This window comes from Oncorhynchus tshawytscha, linkage group LG02 (assembly GCF_018296145.1).
Source record: "Oncorhynchus tshawytscha isolate Ot180627B linkage group LG02, Otsh_v2.0, whole genome shotgun sequence".
Lineage (NCBI taxonomy): Eukaryota > Metazoa > Chordata > Actinopteri > Salmoniformes > Salmonidae > Oncorhynchus > Oncorhynchus tshawytscha.
Window position 1 is genome coordinate 70,037,912 of NC_056430.1, and position 19,461 is coordinate 70,057,372.

At 42.3% G+C, this 19,461-nt stretch overlaps 1 protein-coding gene across 8 annotated transcripts in view; it reads right to left on the bottom strand.

The window, feature by feature from the left end:
* Positions 1-115: 115 nt before the first annotated feature.
* LOC112234945 (regulating synaptic membrane exocytosis protein 1-like) overlaps positions 116-19,461 on the bottom strand; it is a 51,576-nt gene continuing 32,230 nt past the window's right edge. For 7 of the 8 annotated variants that reach the window (XM_042303788.1, XM_042303782.1, XM_042303791.1 and 4 more), the window contains 9 exons: positions 18,614-18,717; positions 17,519-17,679; positions 17,083-17,235; positions 6,872-7,089; positions 5,104-5,248; positions 4,654-4,769; positions 3,587-3,688; positions 3,197-3,336; positions 116-3,008 (listed from right to left, as the gene is read on the bottom strand). In XM_042303788.1, the coding sequence (XP_042159722.1) occupies positions 2,790-3,008; positions 3,197-3,336; positions 3,587-3,688; positions 4,654-4,769; positions 5,104-5,248; positions 6,872-7,089; positions 17,083-17,235; positions 17,519-17,679; positions 18,614-18,717 (1,358 nt within the window). In that variant the 3' untranslated portion in view covers positions 116-2,789. The remainder of the gene's footprint in view (positions 3,009-3,196; positions 3,337-3,586; positions 3,689-4,653; positions 4,770-5,103; positions 5,249-6,871; positions 7,090-17,082; positions 17,236-17,518; positions 17,680-18,613; positions 18,718-19,461) is intronic. The other variant, XM_042303804.1, reaches the window with a different exon arrangement.

The following is a 19,461-nucleotide window of genomic DNA, read 5'->3' on the forward strand; positions in this document are numbered from 1 at the left end:
AAGCCCAGTTGAACTGTTTCAAATGATTTTAAATAGAACTTTGAACCCAGGTATGGTAGGAAGAGAGGGTTGACAGCGGAACAAGAACAGCAAGTATGAGGGAGAATTCTTCCACACATTCTTTTTTTTATTTGTAAATAATAAAAATGAACTCTTTTTTTTAAATATAAAACACACACATCATTTGAGCCACACCTGTTATACGAAACAAGAAACGCTGCAGTGAATACATTTTTATCTGATCATTTTCTTTTATAGTTGTTGTTTCAGTGGAACACATACATTGTAAACAATCAGCATTTTTTTCTCTCTCCTAATAATACTGACAAAATAAAGAAAGAATAACTCACTAAACATAAAACCAAAAATTTGACATTTTTATAAATGGGGTTTTACATGGCTGGGGTCGTAGGTTGTATGTTTCAAAGCATGGAGAGAGAGAGGTGTAGTGACGACAGCTTTTGCAGATAATATGGCCTGATACCCTAGTACACTCAAGTGTGGCGATTTGGGACTATCCCCTGAAGCCTTGAAGTAAAGTAGTGTCCCTTTGTGACTTTCTAAGTCCAATCGTAGTCTTAAGGAACTTGACAATGTCCCCGTAATCTGACTTGGCCCCATTCGTAAATATCACTAAACCGTTTGGTTGGTTGAAAAAATATTTACAACATATCTAAATTACTTTCGTTACATTATACTCTAAATAATTTGTGTAATATATGTATCCATATATCTTATAACATCATTATGTTCAACATAACTATACTTTGTATATAAGTTGATCTGATTTATACATATTTAACCATGTAGTCTCAGCCCCATAGAGGTAAACTATGATGTGTACAGTAACTGTAGATCTGAAAGAATGGGCGGTGAGGATTGCTTAGTACGACAGTACAGCACGTGTTCAATAGCTTTAAAAAAGACATCAACATAATCTTGGTAATCAACTGGTTTCGAAACATTCAGCACCGGAATGAAGGATGTGGACTAGACTTGACTGCAGCTGATAATTTTGAATGTCTTCGCGTGATGTGAATGGCTTCGGTTTCTCTTTATATTTAAGTACGAGCAAACTGTACAAGTGCATGCAACATACAAGCGGGCCTACAGTATGTGGAACTAACACATATCTAGTTCAGTTCAATCTTCTTTTTTTTTCAGTATCGTTTTTGTTTTACAAAATGTGCATGCAGCTTGGAACAGGTCCGAGTCATGCTGGCCACGCCCCTTTTGTGTGGCAGGAGTCGGCCGGCCTGACGAAGGATGAGTATTGGTGTTCCTGTCCTGAAAGTTCAATCTGATGGGTTACTTTTCACATTCACAAAGATGCAGAAGGGAAATTTGAGCAACTGATGTTTTTTGTTTTTCCAAATAATCGAGACAAAGAAGAAATTAAATGAACCAAAAAAATACATTTCCAAGCAGTATTTAAAATGTAAAAAATTTCATTCACTTTTTTTTTTAAATCTCAAAAAGTGTAACTTTTTACCGTAAAAAAAAAAATCAAGCTTATTTGTGCTTGCTTTTTTGAATCTCAAAATAATGTAAACTGAAATTTCAGATAAAACCCCTAAACATGTGCTGGGGTGAGGGGAAGGATACTCCAGGAAAACAGCTAAATGAAAGTTCTCGTGATTGTGGACAAAGATACGTCTTTTTTTACAGTGACTTGTTGACACCCTAGTGATAGTCCAAAGTGAAATGTATAATTCTATTTATTGGTCAAGATAATGGAGGTCTAATATACATCTATACAAAGACAACTGGGTTGGACTTTTTGTAGGTGACTGAATGAAGAAAACACACTAATCTCATCGTCAAGTGTAAAAATCGTCATTTAAGATGTGTCACTGAACAGTCCCCTGCATCTCATTGCAGACACATGATCTAATTTTCTCTATTTCGTATTTTTTTCTTTGTGTCTTTTTATTCTTCACCATGCATACATCAGACAACTCATCGTAAACCTCATACTCATCATAAAAACATTGTTGTGCCATAAGTAACAAAGGGAGAAAAAAAAAGTCAAACGTACCAAAGACAAAAACGAGAGAGCGGCTTGGACCAGCCATGGTAAACATATTGAAAACAAAAAAAATGATATTTGACAGAGAAGGACCAGTAATGTGAATCCACAAAGTCTAGGCACCAGAAGGAGACCCCTGCTTGCCCGGACCGACCCCACCCAGAAGCACTCTGCCCTGGGGGCCGAAGTGCTGGCAGTCTGTTTGGGGGCCGGATGGGGGCCACTGCGGAGAGGACATTATGGCATCCCCTGAGGGACAAGGAGGATGACACCTCTGTCTTGGGTCCATACATTCTGATGCTAACATACATTTCTTTGTTTATTGATGGTTTGACTAAAAACTACCACCCTTCTTCCTTTCACATTTAAATTTCTACGTAGTTTCTTCAATGAATCGAGTGTCTCCTTACCGCTCGACTCCAGTACAGCCTTACCTAGCTACCAAACATTGTTTATTATCGACAGCCCTAGTTCTTAGATTACAACCGCGAAAAAACGATGATGAATTCGTTACTGGAATGAAACACTGAAACCTTACGCTCTCTAAAACAAACAAACAAATTAAATGATGGGAGTGATTGTCAGATCTCAACAAAGCTTTTTTTAAAATCATTTGTGACTCTGTTTCTTGATTGTTGTTGTCCTACAATAATTTTTGTCCGTTAATCTCTAAAGTGACGTTAATTCGTTTCACAAAGCGGTAGGCTAGCTATAGTCCCATTGGTCCATTAAGATTGGTAGCTGTAGTCCTATTGGTCCACTAGGATCGGGTGCCCGGTGGGCCCGAGGAGCTGTCCAGTGACGACTGGGAAGCACGTCGAGTCAGGGAGGCTAGTGTGGGGTCCACTAAAGAGGAGGGTGGGAACAACTTGTACCAGCCAATCACTGTGCTTGTTAAGTCTAGTTCCTCCAATAGGATTTGTGCAACTCCCATGAAGCTTTTGTGGTCCATTCGTCCGTAGTCTCCCCAGACGATCACCTGAAAGGAGAAAAAAAGACCCCCAAAAATGTATTGATTAAAACCTTTACAGCTTAAATGGTTAAATAAAGGTTAAATAAAATTACAATAAAAAAATGATTTTAATATTATTCATGGGATGCATTTATTTCATTATTTCATTAAAACGTGATTGAACTTTCTTCATGAAACAAGGCTTTGACCCTCACCTGTAAGACTTTACCCTGTGGGCTCTCCTCGAATTGCAGCGCTTGCTGGTACAGCGGGTCCAGCGTTTTCCGTGCAATCTTGGTTTTCTTTTTGGCTACATACGCTCCATTATTCAACAGATAGACCTTGACGTATGGAGCTGAAGAAAGAAAGAAAGAAAGAAAAAAAGAAAAAAAGAAACAAGAGGCAGATAAGGATAAGGATAAGGATACTCAATTGTGGTTCTAACCATGGTCCGATTGAATAGTTTTCTCTAGGTGGGCGACTACATGGACCCAGATAAGACTACTCCTGGATTCAAAAAACACTTTCAATGGACTTTGCCCTGAATTATATTTTATCTCAATGCAGTCCTTCACCCTTAGGTGGTGCTACCACCAGTATCTCACCAGGGAGGGATTTGGATCCAGGCTTTTGTACAAGGCCCCGAGCTCTGATCACCTCCACCTCCAGCTGACCCTTCTTGTCCATCATTCCGATCTGAATATCACCTGGGAGGAAGAAGAAGTAGAACGAGTTGACCAAAGATAGTGGATAAAGGAAGATGTCCGACTCAGGCCGTTCACTATAGATAATTTTTTCACAGTTCCGGCTTCCTATATCCACCAATGTGACACCAGCTGGTGTCTCGCCTTCTGTTTTGTCTCTGGTTGACTAAACAGGAACTAGATTGAACCAATCAGAACAGGAAGTAGGCAGGAGATAAGGGGGATGTTCGAGCAGATCGCGTGATGGTCACCGTCGTGTTTTGCATTATGGGAATAAACATTTCCAAAAATCATGTGATCAAAGATCATGCCATTTTTGATGAAGACGCCTTCACGTCGCTGCAGTTGCTTCTCACCAATTGCACCATGCAGTCATCACCTGCATTGTTGGAGGCACTATTTGTCAACCAATCATTAGGGTGTTTTTGTTTGATGAACATGGCCAAAGACGTGCATAAAACAGGAATCAAATTTACCCCGATTCTAAAGCAAACAAATGAAAGTGATATTTGAGACCTCTCTCTAACCAATTCATTGTACACATGTTTTGTTTCAGTTTGTGAGTGTGTGATAAAGAGGGGTATAGAAAAGTCCATTTCGACATAAAGATGTTGTTTTTGTAAACAATAGCAGCTATGTTGACACTGCTATGTTGATCTGAGTCTTGCTGTTGGAAAACCACCAGTGTCTGACTTTTGACCATCGCAGATGCTAGGCTTACTGCTCTCACACACCTGAGGTCATAAAATAGGAAGTAGTAAGAAAAGTTGGCAATTGAGTTTCTCAAGAGGGAAGTTGGAAGGATATTGAGTTACTGAGGTAATATGGAGACGGAAGAAAGGAAACGATGTGAATCAATGAAACTGATTTGAATATCAAGTTATCAATTGGGGAGGAGTCACAGAGGAACTACGATAGGGCAATAACATGATGAGTAGACAGAACAGAATAGGGGGATATTTACTCACCTATGGCAGGTGTGGCCAGCGTTTGTCTGCCCACCAGCTGGGCGGGACCCAGACCATCCAGGAAGTCGCTGAACTGGTTGCCTGGCTGTCCCAGACGCACCCCACCGAAAAGCAGACTGGAACAGAGGAAGAACACAGTCAATATACAGCTAATTACCGTATATAACCTATGGGTCCTAGGTTATATTATCTATGGAAATCACTGTAGTAACGCTAAAATACTGAGTTGTTTACTTTACAGTGAATGTCAACTCATGTGACATTGAAAAAAAAAACATTTGGACCCATAAACAGAAAGAGGAAGAAAGTAACGAAGAGAAGAGGGGTAGAGGGAGGAAAAGGAGAGAGACATACAGTATACAGGGAGAGATAGTGAGAGAGAGAGAGAAATACAGAGAGAGAGATTAATATATACATATATATAGAGAGAGAGAGATTGGAGATACTGACTTTCCCTCGGAGTTGCAGCTGTTCATGGTGCCGTTGGTGGACTCTTTACTGGACTGTCGACTCATGTTCCTGGTCATCTCTACAGCCATGCCCGTCTCTGTGCTCCTCTGGATGGACGCACCCTTCTCCTTCTTCCCCTTCCCCTCTGGTACCGGAGAGGAAAAAATAGACACAATGTAGCGGATAGCTAAAGCTAATGGCTAAGTTAGCACGGCTTATCTACTGTCTTCCTGAGACCTGAAGTGCTATCTTCCAGGCCTTAGTTTATATGGGTCAGTGCTAAACAACAGAACTCTCGAGGATGAACACATTTAGGCCAGAAGGCTTTATTTTGTGGTCCTCTTGAGGAGAACCAGGTGTGGCGCCATGTATTCCTAGCTGCCTCATCGTCAAGATGGGACACAGTGACAGAGCTGGGGAACCATGTTACATCTCAGAGGACAAAGGACACAAAATAGATATTGAAAGACCCGGGAAGTCAAAGAATCCTTTTCTGTCCTTGTGTTTTCATAAATCACAGCTGAACAATGGGTTGGAGAAGGTTGGAGAGATGTTTAGAGAGAAAGAACAACATGTTTTGTTATTTCAAGGTTCCGTCCCTCGTCACGTCAACACAACCAACCTAATACAGACAATGGCGTACAGTACCGTCAATCCTAAAGGACGATACAGTAGTACATGGTGATAATACGCAGGTTGATGTCTATTGTCATGAATCTTTCCCTGGAGGCAGAACTGAGCAATTTCTGCTAGATGCTAGTGTGTTTTTTGGTCTTAATTTAAGGTTAGCAGTGTGGTTAAGGTTAGGGTTAAGGTTAGACTTAGGCTTAAAATAGGATTTGATGGCTTTATGACTATGCCAGCTAATGACCACTCTGCAGAGCTGCCTCTAGAACAAGATTCATGACAAAGAACGCTAACCTTAAACAATATGAAAGTATTCAAGCTTGAAAAATGTAAAAACAAGTCTTCCTTACCTTCTCGCTCTCTCAACCCAACATGAAGTCTATGATTTTGTCAGCAAAGAGGGCAACCATCACACAGAACACCAATCGTACTGCTATACTTTATAACAATGGGGAGAGAGGAGAGAGGCATGGAGAGACCCCCCCCCGGCCCTAGTTTCCTTTATAATGGCTTTTTATGTCAGCTACAAAGAGGAGTGCAAAAAAAAAGAAGAGTAAGAGAGTGCAGTTGGAGCCTTTCAACTACCTCTCTCTCTGTCTCCCTGCTTCCTCTCTCTCTCCCCACCCTCCAGTGAGTCCAGCCAGGCTGAGAAAGATTCCTTCAAGTCCCTCTGACTGAGAGCTTGGCCGCAGCGGGTGTCATCTGGAGTAGAAACGTGTTGTTTTGAAACTCTTTTATAACATGCTTTTTTTTGTGGGTTGCATTCGTAAGATTAGAATTCCAGCATCGGGACATTTTGGTGCGCAGTCACGTAAACAAAAGGTCAAGGTTCAAGAGTGATGACGCACCTGCTTCTCTGGTTTTTTTATACTCTTATTCAGATGAAAGTGCTATAAGGTAGCTTCAGGTCACTCTTAACCCTAAAAACATCTGAGAACTATTATGTCATGGCCACTTGCTGATAGTCCGTACTGTCTCATTTTTACTGTCTGTAATGTCCAATTGTTAAATGTCTGTCTACGACCGTCTTTCAATGTAAACCGTAAATCAAAACAAAATACCAGAGCCACATTTTCAAACCACAACCATCCCGAGCGTCTCCTTCATTTGGGTGAGGGCCAGGTTTGACCTTTGAACTCACCCGGGCCGATGATCTGCGACGTGCTGCGACTACGTCTGTTGGAGACGATGGAGACCACCCTGGCACTGAGGCTGGAGCGTCTCTTCTTGCCACCCATGCCCACCGTGCCCAGCGCCGTATCCGATTGGCTGCCGTCGGTACGCTCTGATGCGTAGATCTCACCGCTCACACTTGTGCTCTTCAGCATGGTCCGGCCTGGCGCCGCACGAACCTGCCGACTAGAGGGAGAGAGAGGAGAGTAAAAGTTCAATCTGGAACCACAGTCTTGAGATATGAAATGAGCAGAGGAACTTATAACATAAGGGGTTACCTTCACTTTAGCGGGGGAAAACACAGCAGTATGATGAACTTCAATAATTTATAAGGATCTTATACAGTATGATACGAGGCATACAATGATTGGTGTGAGTGATTTAATGAGTTTATATGATATTGATGAAATTGATATAGATGATAAAAGAAAGCCTGAACAGACTCCAAAAGATCTCAAAACTAAAAAATTATCTCAATGATCTCAAATTATCTAAAATTTCCAAATACTCTTCCAAAATCCCACACAACTCAGCAATATGCCTTATGTGTCCAATGTCCATCATTGCCGGTCTTTTGTATTGGTCGATAACACTAAAATATAATTAAAACACATTACAATGTATATTATATGTACAGTATATCAGTGGAGGCTGGTGGGGGGTGCTATAGGAGGATGGGCTCAATGTAATGGCTGGAATGGAATCAATGGAAGGTATCAAACACCTCAAACAGATGGAAACCACATGTTTGACTCCATTCCATTTATTCCACTCCAGTCTTTACAATGAGCCCGTCCTCCTATAGATCCCCCACCAGCCTCCTCTGATATATGTGTGTGTGTGTGTGTGTGTGTGTGTGTGTGTGTGTGTGTGTGTGTCTCTTTTGTAATATAAATGAGTCTCTCAGTCTCAGCCAATAGCCTTAGCTGTTCAGGCTTCTTCTCCTCAGACAGGCCAACATAAAGCAGGGACAGATGACACTCAGTGCTCTGTGGCGCTTTCTAGCGGTTCGGAGGAGCTGGTGCATGTCCATCCCCTCTAAAGGGGTCGGGGTGCTGCAGGAGAGCCCCGCCACACTGCCCCGTCCCGCATACCCATCGTGGACCCTCTCCATGTGACCAGGGGGCTAGGGAGGGGTAGGGTGGCCTGGGGCCTCTCCTCAGCCCCGTGGAGGGGGGTGATGAAGGGACAAGGGCCGGCGGTGGGGTAGGGAGGAGGGTACTCCAGCTCAGAAGAGGTCCAGGGGGGGTCTGGACAGCGGGAGCACAGGATGCATGCCAGGAGAGATCTGAGATACACACTGACGTACAAACACACACGCAGACACACAGAGGCACAGGACACAACAACGAAAGTTGACACACACAACCACATGCACAACATTAAATCAAGCCAAATAAATAAGGAGACTATATCACATGTGATGTTGTATGTCAGCTCAAATGACCAAACACATTTCCCCGCATTGAACAATTAAGCCATACACTGAAATTGAATAATGTGACTGATAGAATATAGCAGCCTCAGATGGAGAGAGAAGAAGAAGGAGGATTGAGGAAGACGGGAGGATATAAAGGGACAGAGTCAGAGGAGTCCATAACGTCCACACCTCCTCTCATAGGCAGCTAAGTCTCATAAACAAGCACCTCCAAACTGACTTCGGGTCAGTCATCAATATACTATATGCATCCAAGTATCTCCATCAAACAACTCCACGTTGACCTGAGGCCTTTCTACCGTGCCATTTTTGAAAGACATAACGTTAGCCATTGGGAACTACAAAAGTTTTGCTACTTTTCTCAACAACATTGATGCCTTGAATTCAGCAGGCGCTATCGACAGATCAGATCAGATCAGATCAGTTGGAAAAGGGATGGACTACTTTCTGCACAGAACAAGCTCAGTGTGAACCGTAGTGACTTGACACAATGTTGGCCAAACAAGATGTACAGTGCCTTGCAAAAGTATTCAACCCCCGTGGCATTTTTATTTAGTTGCATTACATCCTGTAATTTAAATGAATTTTTATTTGGATTTCATGTAATGGACAAACACAAAATAGTCCAAATTGGTGAAGTGAAATGAAATTAATGACTTGTTTCAGAAAATAAATAAAAAATTAAACAATGAAAAGAGGTACGTGCATACAGTATGTATTCACCCCCTTTGCTATGAAGCCCTTAAATAAGATCTGGTGCAACCAATTACCTTCAGAAGTTACATAATTAAGTAAATAAAGTCCACCTGTGTGCAATCTAAGTGTCACATGATCTCAGTATATATACACCTGTTCTGAAAGGCCCCAGAGTCTGCAACACCACTAGGCAAGGGGCACCACCAAGCAAGCTGCACCATGAAGACCAAGGACCTCTCCAAACAGGTCAGGGACAAAGTTGTGGAGAAGTACAGATCAGGGTTGGGTTATAAAAAAATATCCAAAACTTTGAACATCCCACGGAGCACCATTAAATTCATCATTTAATTTAAAAAAAATATGGCACCACAACAAACCTGCCAAGAGAGGGCCACCCACCAAAACTCACGGACCAGGCAAGGAGGGCATTAATCAGAGAGGCAACAAAGAGACCAAATATAGCCCTGAAGGAGCTGCAAAGCTCCACAGCTGAGATTGGAGTGTCTGTCCAAAGGACCATTTTAAGCTGTACACTCAACAGAGATGGGCTTTTACGGAAGAGTGGCCATTGCTTAAAGAAAGAAATAAGCAAACACATGGACTGGGAAACTAGTCAGGGACTTGGAAACTAGTCAGGGACTTGGAAACTAGTCAGGGACTGGGAAACTAGTCAGGGACTGGGAAACTAGTCAGGGACTGGGAAACTAGTCAGAACTGAAGGAATGATGGATGCTGCTAAATACAGGGAAATTCTTGAAGGAAAGTTGTTACAATCTTCCAGAGATTTGAGACTGGGACATAGGTTCACCTTCCAGCAGGACAATGACCCTAAGCATACTGCTAAAGCAACACTCGAGTGGTTTAATGGGAAACATTTAAATGTCTTGGAATGGCCTAGTCAAAGCCCAGACCTCAATCCAATTGAGAATCTGTGGTATGACTTAAAGATTGCTGTACACCATCAGAACACATCCAACTTGAAGGAGCTGGAGCAGTTTTGCCTTGAAGAATGGGAAAAAAAAACAGTGGCCTGATGTGCCAAGCTTATAGAGGCATACCCCAAGAGACTTGTAGCTGCAATTGCTGCAAAAGGTGGCTCTACAAAGTATTGATTTGGGGGGGTGAATAGTTATGCACGCTCAAGTTTTCATTTTTTTTGTCTTATTCCTTGTTTTTTTCACAATAAAAAATATTTTGCATCTTCAAAGTGGTAGTAGGCATGTTGTGTAAATCAAATGATACAAACCCCCCAAAAATGTATTTTAATTCCAGGTTGTAAGGCAACAAAATAGGAAAAATGCCAAGGGGGTGAATACTTTCGCAAGCCACTGTAGCTACAAACAAAACGGAGTGAAATGGTAACAGTCGGCCGTGAAGCGTTCACCCATTTATATGGTACCTGGATATCAACAATGGAGCCAGGCTAACAAGAGCTCAACTTATACAACTCTCTCTATAAAACTACCAAAGGAAAGTCCTTATTTCCTCGCGTGTGACTCCAATTATTGGCCAGTACATGCTGTAACTGTATGTTTTGTATCCGCCATGACTACAGACACTCGGGACATGCCCGAAACAGCTCCGAGAGGCTACACCAAACGCTAACAGGCAGCCAGGCCAATGCATAGCACATAGCCGGCAACCTGCCACCGACAACCGAACCAGCCATCACCCACCCCCCTTGTGCTTCTCTCTCGCTCTCCACATTCAATGAGAGACCGACGACACAGTTGTGCGAGGCACTGGTAGGGGTGTCTGCGGCCATGGAGGGAGCCTCTAAGTCCCTGGCGGCACCGGGAAATGTAGGCGTTCAGCCGTGAACTCCTTTGAATCTGCTGGGGACTTGCGTGCTATTAAGTGATGAATCTGTGACATGTTTGTCGTTGTCATGGGGAATGGTCTAATGGATACCTTCATTTGTGAAAAAGATATTGAACTTGATGCAGCTAAAGAAATATTACTCTTCATTAAGAAATAAAACAAATCTGACCAAGCGCCTTGAACTGAGTAAGGATTCCATGAGTCTATTGGCATCTTTAAATGCTTCCTATCAAAACATCCAAGAGGATCATAATGGGACCTTCCTGGACTATGATCAGTTTCTGCCACTGCACCCCTCTACTAGCTAGAACCAGGAAATGGCTTCTCATTGTTCGACTCCAGGTGAGCATTAATGGATGCGTCTCGGAATCAGAAAGAAGGAGAATAATTGTTCTTGGCGCGCCTGCCTTCGTCCCCCGCGTCCAGACTTAACACAATTCAAATTACTTTTAGCACCTGTGCCAGCTGTCTTCTGCCGGGAACTTGGGTGTTCCCTCTATGGCTGTGGATGTCAAATCAAATCAAATATTACACTGAATACAACAGGTGTAGACCTTACTGTGAAATGTTTACTGACAAGCCCTTAACCAACGATGCAGTTCAAGAAATCGAGTTAATGAAAATATTTACTAAATAAACTAAAGCAATTTTTTAAATAAAAAGTAACACAAGAAAATGACATAACAATAATGAGGCTATATACAGGGGGTACCGGTACCGTGCCAATGTGTGGGGGTACAGGTTAGTCGAGGTAATTTGTACATGTAGGTAGGGGTAAAGTGACTATGCATAGATAATAAACGGCGAGTAGCAGCAGTATAAAAACTAAGGGGGGTTAATGTAAATAGTCCGGGTGGCCATTTGATTAATTGTTCAGTAGTCTTATGGCTTGGGGGTAGAAGCTGTTAAGGAGCCTCTTGGACCTAGACTTGGCACTCTGGTACCGCTTGCCATGCGGTAGAAGAGAGAACAGTCTATGACTTGGGTGACTAGATTCTTATTCAATTCTTATTCAATTTTTGTGTTGTGTTGTTGCCTACCCTTACCACCTGGGGCGGCACGTCAGGAAGTCCAGGATCCAGTAACAGAGGGAGGTGTTTAGTTCCAGGGTCCTTAGCTTAGTGATGAGCTTTGTGGGCACTATGGTGTTGAACGCTGAGCTGTAGTCAATGAATAGCATTCTCACATAGGTGTTCCTTTTGTCCAGGTGGAAAATGGCAGTGTGGAGTGCGATTGAGATTGTGTCATCTGTGGATCTGTTTGGGCGGTATGCGAATTGGAGTGGGTCTAGGGTTTCTGGGATGATAGTGTTGATGTGAGCCATGACCAACCTTTCAAAGCACTTCATGGCTACCGACGCGAGTGCTACGGGGCGGTAATCATTTAGTCAGGTTACCTTCTCTTTCTTGGGCACAGGGACTATGGTGGTCTGTTTGAAACATGTACCTCTCCCTGTCCTAGTCAATCAATTGGCTGAGCACAGCCTGGACCACCGCGGTCCACCTCCGCTGGGCTGTGCTCTCTGGATCAGAGCTCTGTCCCTTTGGCTGTTGTGGCCTGCATGCAGCCGGCGTCTCAGCAGCCCTCTATTCAGGTGAGTTATGTGGCCCTGGCCTTGCAATCAGCTTCGAGACACAGCCGAGGCTGGATCATTCCGGCTATTGTGATAGGGAGTTCGATGGTGAGGCATATATCTGTACCTGGGGCAAGGACTTTGTGTTTTCCTGGGGCAAAAGTTCAGGATATCACCAGGTTGCTTCCCGTGGCTGTGAGTCAGTCACCGGGGGCTGATACTGCCATGGTTCATTTGGGGTCGAATGACATTATGAAGGGCAGCTCATAACAGCTGGAGATGGATTTGAAAGAACTGATTGGGTCACTACTTCACACCAACAAACACCTCATAATATCTGGCCCTCTGCCCTCCCTAAATCGTGGCATTGAACTATTCAGCAGACTTTTCGTCTTCCATAACTGGCTACGAGACGATTGCAGCTCTGTCGCTGTAACACTTATTGACAATTTTGATAACTTCTGGAAACAAAGCTTGAATTATAATGAGGATGGTATCCACCCAAATCATTTGGGTTCTTTGGCCCAAGTCCAGCTGATTTAATCCCTGCCATTGTGTCACAGAGTTGTCATAATGTTTCAGGGGCGTTGGAAGACACAACGTAAATAACCTCGTTTATGTCCCTCTTACTGCCCTGAATGTCTCTGCTCATTCTACAGCTATTGTATGTAATTACATGCCTATGAGCCAGTGTTATACTGTTAGCACTGGGGTGGTGTCCCCTAGCAGGAAGTCCACTGTGTGCAGCTCACCCTGCGCTAATATAAATAACCAGAGGATGTCTACCTCTGCTAAGCTTCCCAGTAAAACAAGAAAAACAATTAAGCATCCCAGAAGTGTTAAAAAATAGCCCACGTTAACATATGTAGCTTACAAAACAAGGTTCATGAAATCAATCAGTTGCTAGTAACAGAGAACATTCATATTCTGACAATCTCTGAAACTCACTTAGATAATATCTTTGATGATACAGTGGTAGCAATACATGGTTATAAGATCTACAGAAAAGACAGGAATGCCAAAAGTGGAGGTGTGGCTGTTGTTATTCAGAACCACATTCCTGTAATGCTTAGAGAGGATCTCATGTTAAATACTGTTGAAGTAATATTTCTACAGGTTCATCTGCATCACCTAAAGTCTATTCTGGTGGGAAGCTGCTATAAACCATCAAGTGCTAACAATCAGTATCTGGATAACGTGTGAAATGCTTGATAATTGTATGTGATATCAATAGAGAGGTATATTTTCTGGGTGATTTAAATATTGACTTTGCTTTCATCAAGCTGCTCACTCAAGAGAAAGCTTCAAACTGTAACTACTGCCTGCATCCTGGTTCAGGTTATCAATCAACCTACCAGGGTAGTTACAAACAGCACAGGAATGAAATCATCAACATGTATTGATCACATCTTTACTAATGCTGCAGAAATTAGCTTGAAAGCAGTATCAAGATCCATAGGATGTAGTGATCACAATATAATAGCCATATCTAGGAAAACCAAAGTTCCAAAGGCTGGGTTTAATATAGTGTATAAGAGGTCTTACAATAAGATTTGTAGTGATTCTTATGTTGTTGATATAAAGAATATTTGTTGATCCGTGATGTGTAATGAGGAGCAATCAGATGACGCACTTGACACATTTATGAAATTGCTTATCCCAGTTACTAATAAGCATGCACCCATGAACAAAATTATTGTAAAACTGTTAAATCCCCATGGACTGATGAAGAATAAAAAAAATGGTATGGTTGAGAGGGATGAGGCAAAAGAAAAGGCAAACAGGTCTGGCTGTACAACCAATTGGCAAACATACTGCAAATTGAGAAATCATGTGAGTAAATTGAATAAAAAGAAGAAAACTACAATTTGAAACAAAGATCAATTACATAAAGAATGATAGTAAAAAGCTTTGGATTACCATAAATTACATTTTAGGCAAAAAGTCAAACTCTGCTCCATCATTCATTGAATCAGATGGTTCATTCATCACAAAACCCACTGATATTGCCAACTCATTTAATGATTTTTTTCATTGGCAAGATTAGCAAATTTAGGCATGACATGCCAGCAACAAATGCTGACACTACACATCCAAGTATATCTGACCAAATTATGAAAGACAAGCATTGTAATTTTGAATTCCGTAAAGTAAATGTGGAAGAGGTGAAAAAATGATTGTTGTCTATGAACAATGCCAAGTCACCGGGATCTGACAACGTGGATGGAAAATGACTGAGGATGATAGTGGACAATATTGACACTCCTATTTGCTATATCTTCAATATAAGCCTACTAGAACGTGTATACCCTCAGGCCTGGAGGAAAGATAAAGTTATTCCCCTACCTAAGGACAGTAAAGCCCCCTTTACTGGCTCAAATAGCCGACCAATCAGCGTGTTACCAACCCTTTGTAAACTTTTGGAAAAAATTGTGTTTGACCAAACACAATTTTTTTTTACAGTAAACAAATTGACAACAGACTTTCAGTGCGCTTATAGGGAAGGACATTCAACAAGCACAGCACTTACATAAATGACTGATGATTGGCTGAGAGAAATTGTTTTGTTAGACTTCAGTGCGGCTTTTGACACTATCGATCATAGTTTATACATTTAAAAATCTATGTGTTATGGCTTTACACCCCCTGCTATATATTGGATAAAGAGTTACCTGTCTAACAGAACACAGAGGTTGTTCTTTAATGGAAGCCTCTCCAACAAAATCCAGGTAGAATCAGGAATTCCCCAGGGCAGCGCTCTAGCCCCTTACTTTTGAAAATCTTTACTAACAACATGCCGCTGGCTTTGAGTAAAGTCTGTGTGTCTATGTTGCAAATGACTCAACACTATACATGTCAGCTAACACAGTGACTGAAATGACTGCAACAATTGAAAAAGAGCTGCAGTTCATTTCAGAATGGGAGGCAAGGAAAAACTAAAAGCTTTGTATTTGGGACAAATCATTCACTAAACCTCAACTAAATCTTGTAATGAATAATGTGGTAATTGAGCAAGTTGAGGAGACTAAACTGCTTGGAGTAACCCTGGATTATAAACTGTCATGGTCAAAACATATTGATACAACAGTAGCTAGGATGGGGAGAAGTTTGTCTACAATAAAGCGCTGCTCTGCATTCTTAACAGCACTATCAACAAGGCAGGTCCTACAGGCCCTAGTTTTGTCGCACCTGGACTACTGGAAAATTGCAATTGGCTCAGAACAGGGCAGCACGGCTGACCCTTGGATGTACACAGAGAGCTAACATTAATAATATGCATGTCAAGCTCTCCTGTCTCAAAGTGGAGGAGAGATTGACTTCATCACTACTTGTACTTATGAGAGGTATTGACATGTTGAATACCTCTCATGCATACCCCACAAGACATGCCACCAGAGGTCTCTTCACAGTCCCCAAGTCCAGAACAGACTATGGGAGGCGCTCAGTAGTAAATAGAGCCATGACTACATGGAACTCTATTCCACATCAAGTAACTCATGCAAACAGTACAATATGATTTAAAAAACAGATAAAAATACACCTTATGAACAGCGGCGACTGTGAAGCAACACAAACACAGGCACAGACAGATACATACAGACACACAATAACATATGTACAATACACACACGTACTCATGGGTTTTGTGTTGTAGATATGTGGTAGTAGAGTAGAGGCCTGATGGCACACACTTAATATGTTGTGAAATCTGTTGTGAATGTATTGTAATGTTTATAAAATTGTATAACTGCCTTCATTTTGCTGAACCCCAGGAAGAGTAGCTGCTGCCTTAACTAGTCTTCATTATACTGTATGAATCCAATATCTTTTATCAGGTACCTTCAAACTGACCTGGAGCCAGTCTGCAGCAATCTGAGAAACCAGCGAACAAACCACCGCATTCCATTCTCTCTCCAGTCCACAATAGCTATGATCTGTCTCTTAGAACGTATGTCAAAAATCCTGGGCCCTCTGTTTTATAACCACTCTGTTTGGATTGACGCACACACACACACGCACACGCACACGCACACGCACACGCACACGCACACACTTAGAAAACATTAGGCTGTTAATAAGGGCCTGCCCGGGAGAGGCTCAGGGGATTGGGTCATTTGTCCGTGTCAGCAGGCAGGCTGTGGTGGACTGGACTGGTCAGCCATAGGGACGTTAGGGCTGTGCAGGGAGGGAAGTTATGGGTGGGGTTATGTGAGTGAGGCTGTTGGGGTTATAGGACTATGGGATGGTCAAACTCATTCAACGGAGGGCAGACTGCAGCAAGTTTTTGGTCTTTCACTTCAATTAAGACCAAGACAACCAGGTGAGGGGAGTTCCTTACTATTTAGTGACCTTTATCCATCAATCAAGTACAAGGGTGGAGCGAAAACCCGCAGACACTCGGCCATCCTTGGAATGAGTTTGACACGTGATGTAAAGCCAGGTAGGTTTGAGGGGACACTAGGTGACAGTTACAGTAGGTGGTTGAGGCTGTTTACAGGTCACAACAAGATCAATGGGGTTACGGGGACCATGGTTAGTGGGTACACAGCGATTATGTGAGGTCCCTAAAATATGGGCCATTGTCTGCCATGGCCCATTGTAGGTCCCTCCATCCCGTGACGGAGCGAGGGGCATTTTCTCTTTTCTTTACCTGGCGTCTTTGGGGTCCCCAGACACAGTGTGTCTCCTCCTCTTCAGCTCTTGAGAGAACCGTCTCTTCCCTGCTGCCCTCATCCTCTCCTGCTCTCCATTCATCCCCCACGAGATCCTCCTCTCCTTCTTCTCGTCCTCTAAAGACTTGGACCTGTGTCCATTCATTTTGGGTTTCCCCACCGTGTGTGTTTGTGTGTATGCAATGCAAGTATTCACAGAGAAACACGATCATGCAAAAAGATTGAAACGTGCACCCATTAGCATGCAGAAAAAAGACAGACGAAGGGAACACAGACTGGTAAAAGAACGGGCATGCACGACTGACAGAAGAACAAACTCCACAATATGCTTTTGATTTCTTCAGTATCTTCAATTGGTTCTTGATGCTCAATTACCCTGTAAATGATCTTGTAAGAACATAGCGGGGTACCGACCTGAGCCGCCCGCGCGGGCGTTCTGATTGGATGGACATGTAGGAGGTGCTGCTGAGGCGTGAGGCACTGCTGGCGCGGGATAGGGCCGACGCGTCACTCATGTCGCTGTCTGACGAGCGGGCCGACACGTTGTCAGAGCTCCGCCGCTGATCCGCATACATCTGAAGGCGGTGAGAGAGGAGAGAGGAAGATAGTTACTGTACATAGTTACTGTACATACAGTAGGTCCAATAAAATACTGGTGTCTAGCTGAGGTTTAGGTGTAGATCTGCTCTCCAACAGTGGTGGAAAAACGACCCAGTTGTCATACTTGAGTAAAAGTAAAGATACTTTAATAGAAAAGGACTCAAGTAAAAGTGAAAGTCACCCAGTAAAATACTACTTGAGTAAAAGTCTAAAAGTATTTGGTTTTAAATATACTTAAGTCTCAAAAGTTAAAATAATTGCTAAAATATACTTAAGTATTAAAAGTAAAAGTAGAAATCATGTCAAAGACCAGAAGGCACTATTTTCTTGTTTTTTAAATTTACGGATAGCCAGGAGCACACTCCAACGTTCAGACATAATTTACAAACAAAGCATTTGTGTTTTGTGAGTCCACCAGATCCGAGGCAATAGGGATGACCAGGGTTGTTCTCTTGATAAGTGCATGAATTTGACCATTTTCCTGTCCTGCTAAGCATTCAAAATGTAACGAGTACTTTTTGGGTTTCAGCAAAAATGTATGGAGTAAAAAGTACATTATTTTCTTTAGAAGTGTAATGAAAAAAAATAAAAGTTGTCAAAAATATAAATACTAAAGAAAAGTGCAGATACCCCAAAAAACTAGTTAACTAGTACTTTCAAGTATTTTTACTTAAGTACTCTAAACCACTGCTCCCCAATACCCAAAGTGGCATCTGTGTTGTAACTGACAATGAAAAAGCATGGAAAACTTTCCAACTTTTTGTGTGTGAAGGACAATGGCCATCTTGAACGACAGTTAATATATTGTAGCTCCAGGTCTAGAACTATATAACTACAACAGAGTTGTAATGTTAAGGTGGACCAGGAAATAGAGCCTGTCTTCCAGCAGAGAGATGCATCATTACTGACCTCTCGTTTGGTCTTGAGGTCCGTCTCGGGGTCATGGGATGCTGAAGGCCGGTAGGAATGTACTTTCATGTTCATCTGTCTGGCTCGCTCCTCTACTGCTAGAGCTGGGAGGAAATTACTTAATTCATGAATACAGTAATAATACAGTAATAATACAGTAAATTACACAAGAAACACGCAACCTCTCAGGTGAATGACAGTGAAGGTGAACGATGTAGGGTGAAGTTGCTCCTAGACGCTGATCTTGGGTCAGTTTTTCATTTCCCCTACTCATGTTTAAGGTTAGGTTTCGGGGAAGGGAAATCTGATCCTAGATCTGTACCTAGGGGAAACTACACCCGGGAACAAGGTGAACAGAGGAACAGGAGGTGATTGGAGGTGTTAGACAAGTGTACAGTACTCTAAGTGTCATTGCTCTATTTGAACACTAAGTGGCGCATGCTGTGCATCACTTTCATTAGATGTCATGTACAGAATACTACAGCGTGCACAGAGGGTCATAATTGTTGGGGGATATAAAGAGGGAAAAAGCTAATCACATCTACTGGATAGAAAGGGTCTAAAATCTAAAACATAATATAAAGTTAGGTCAGATACAGTCGTGCCATAGAATGACCTTTTTCATTAGGTTTACTCGCATCAAACGGTTTATTATCTACAGGTATATTTTCTTCATGTACATGGAGGTAGAAGAGAATGAGGAATGTAAAGAAACAGAGAAGAGTGAGGAAGAGTACTCAGACAAAATGGTTTTGATTGGTCGTAGTTGTAGTACGAAACACATCATGACACACAGACAGACAGACAGACAGACAGACAGACAACACACACACACACACACACACACA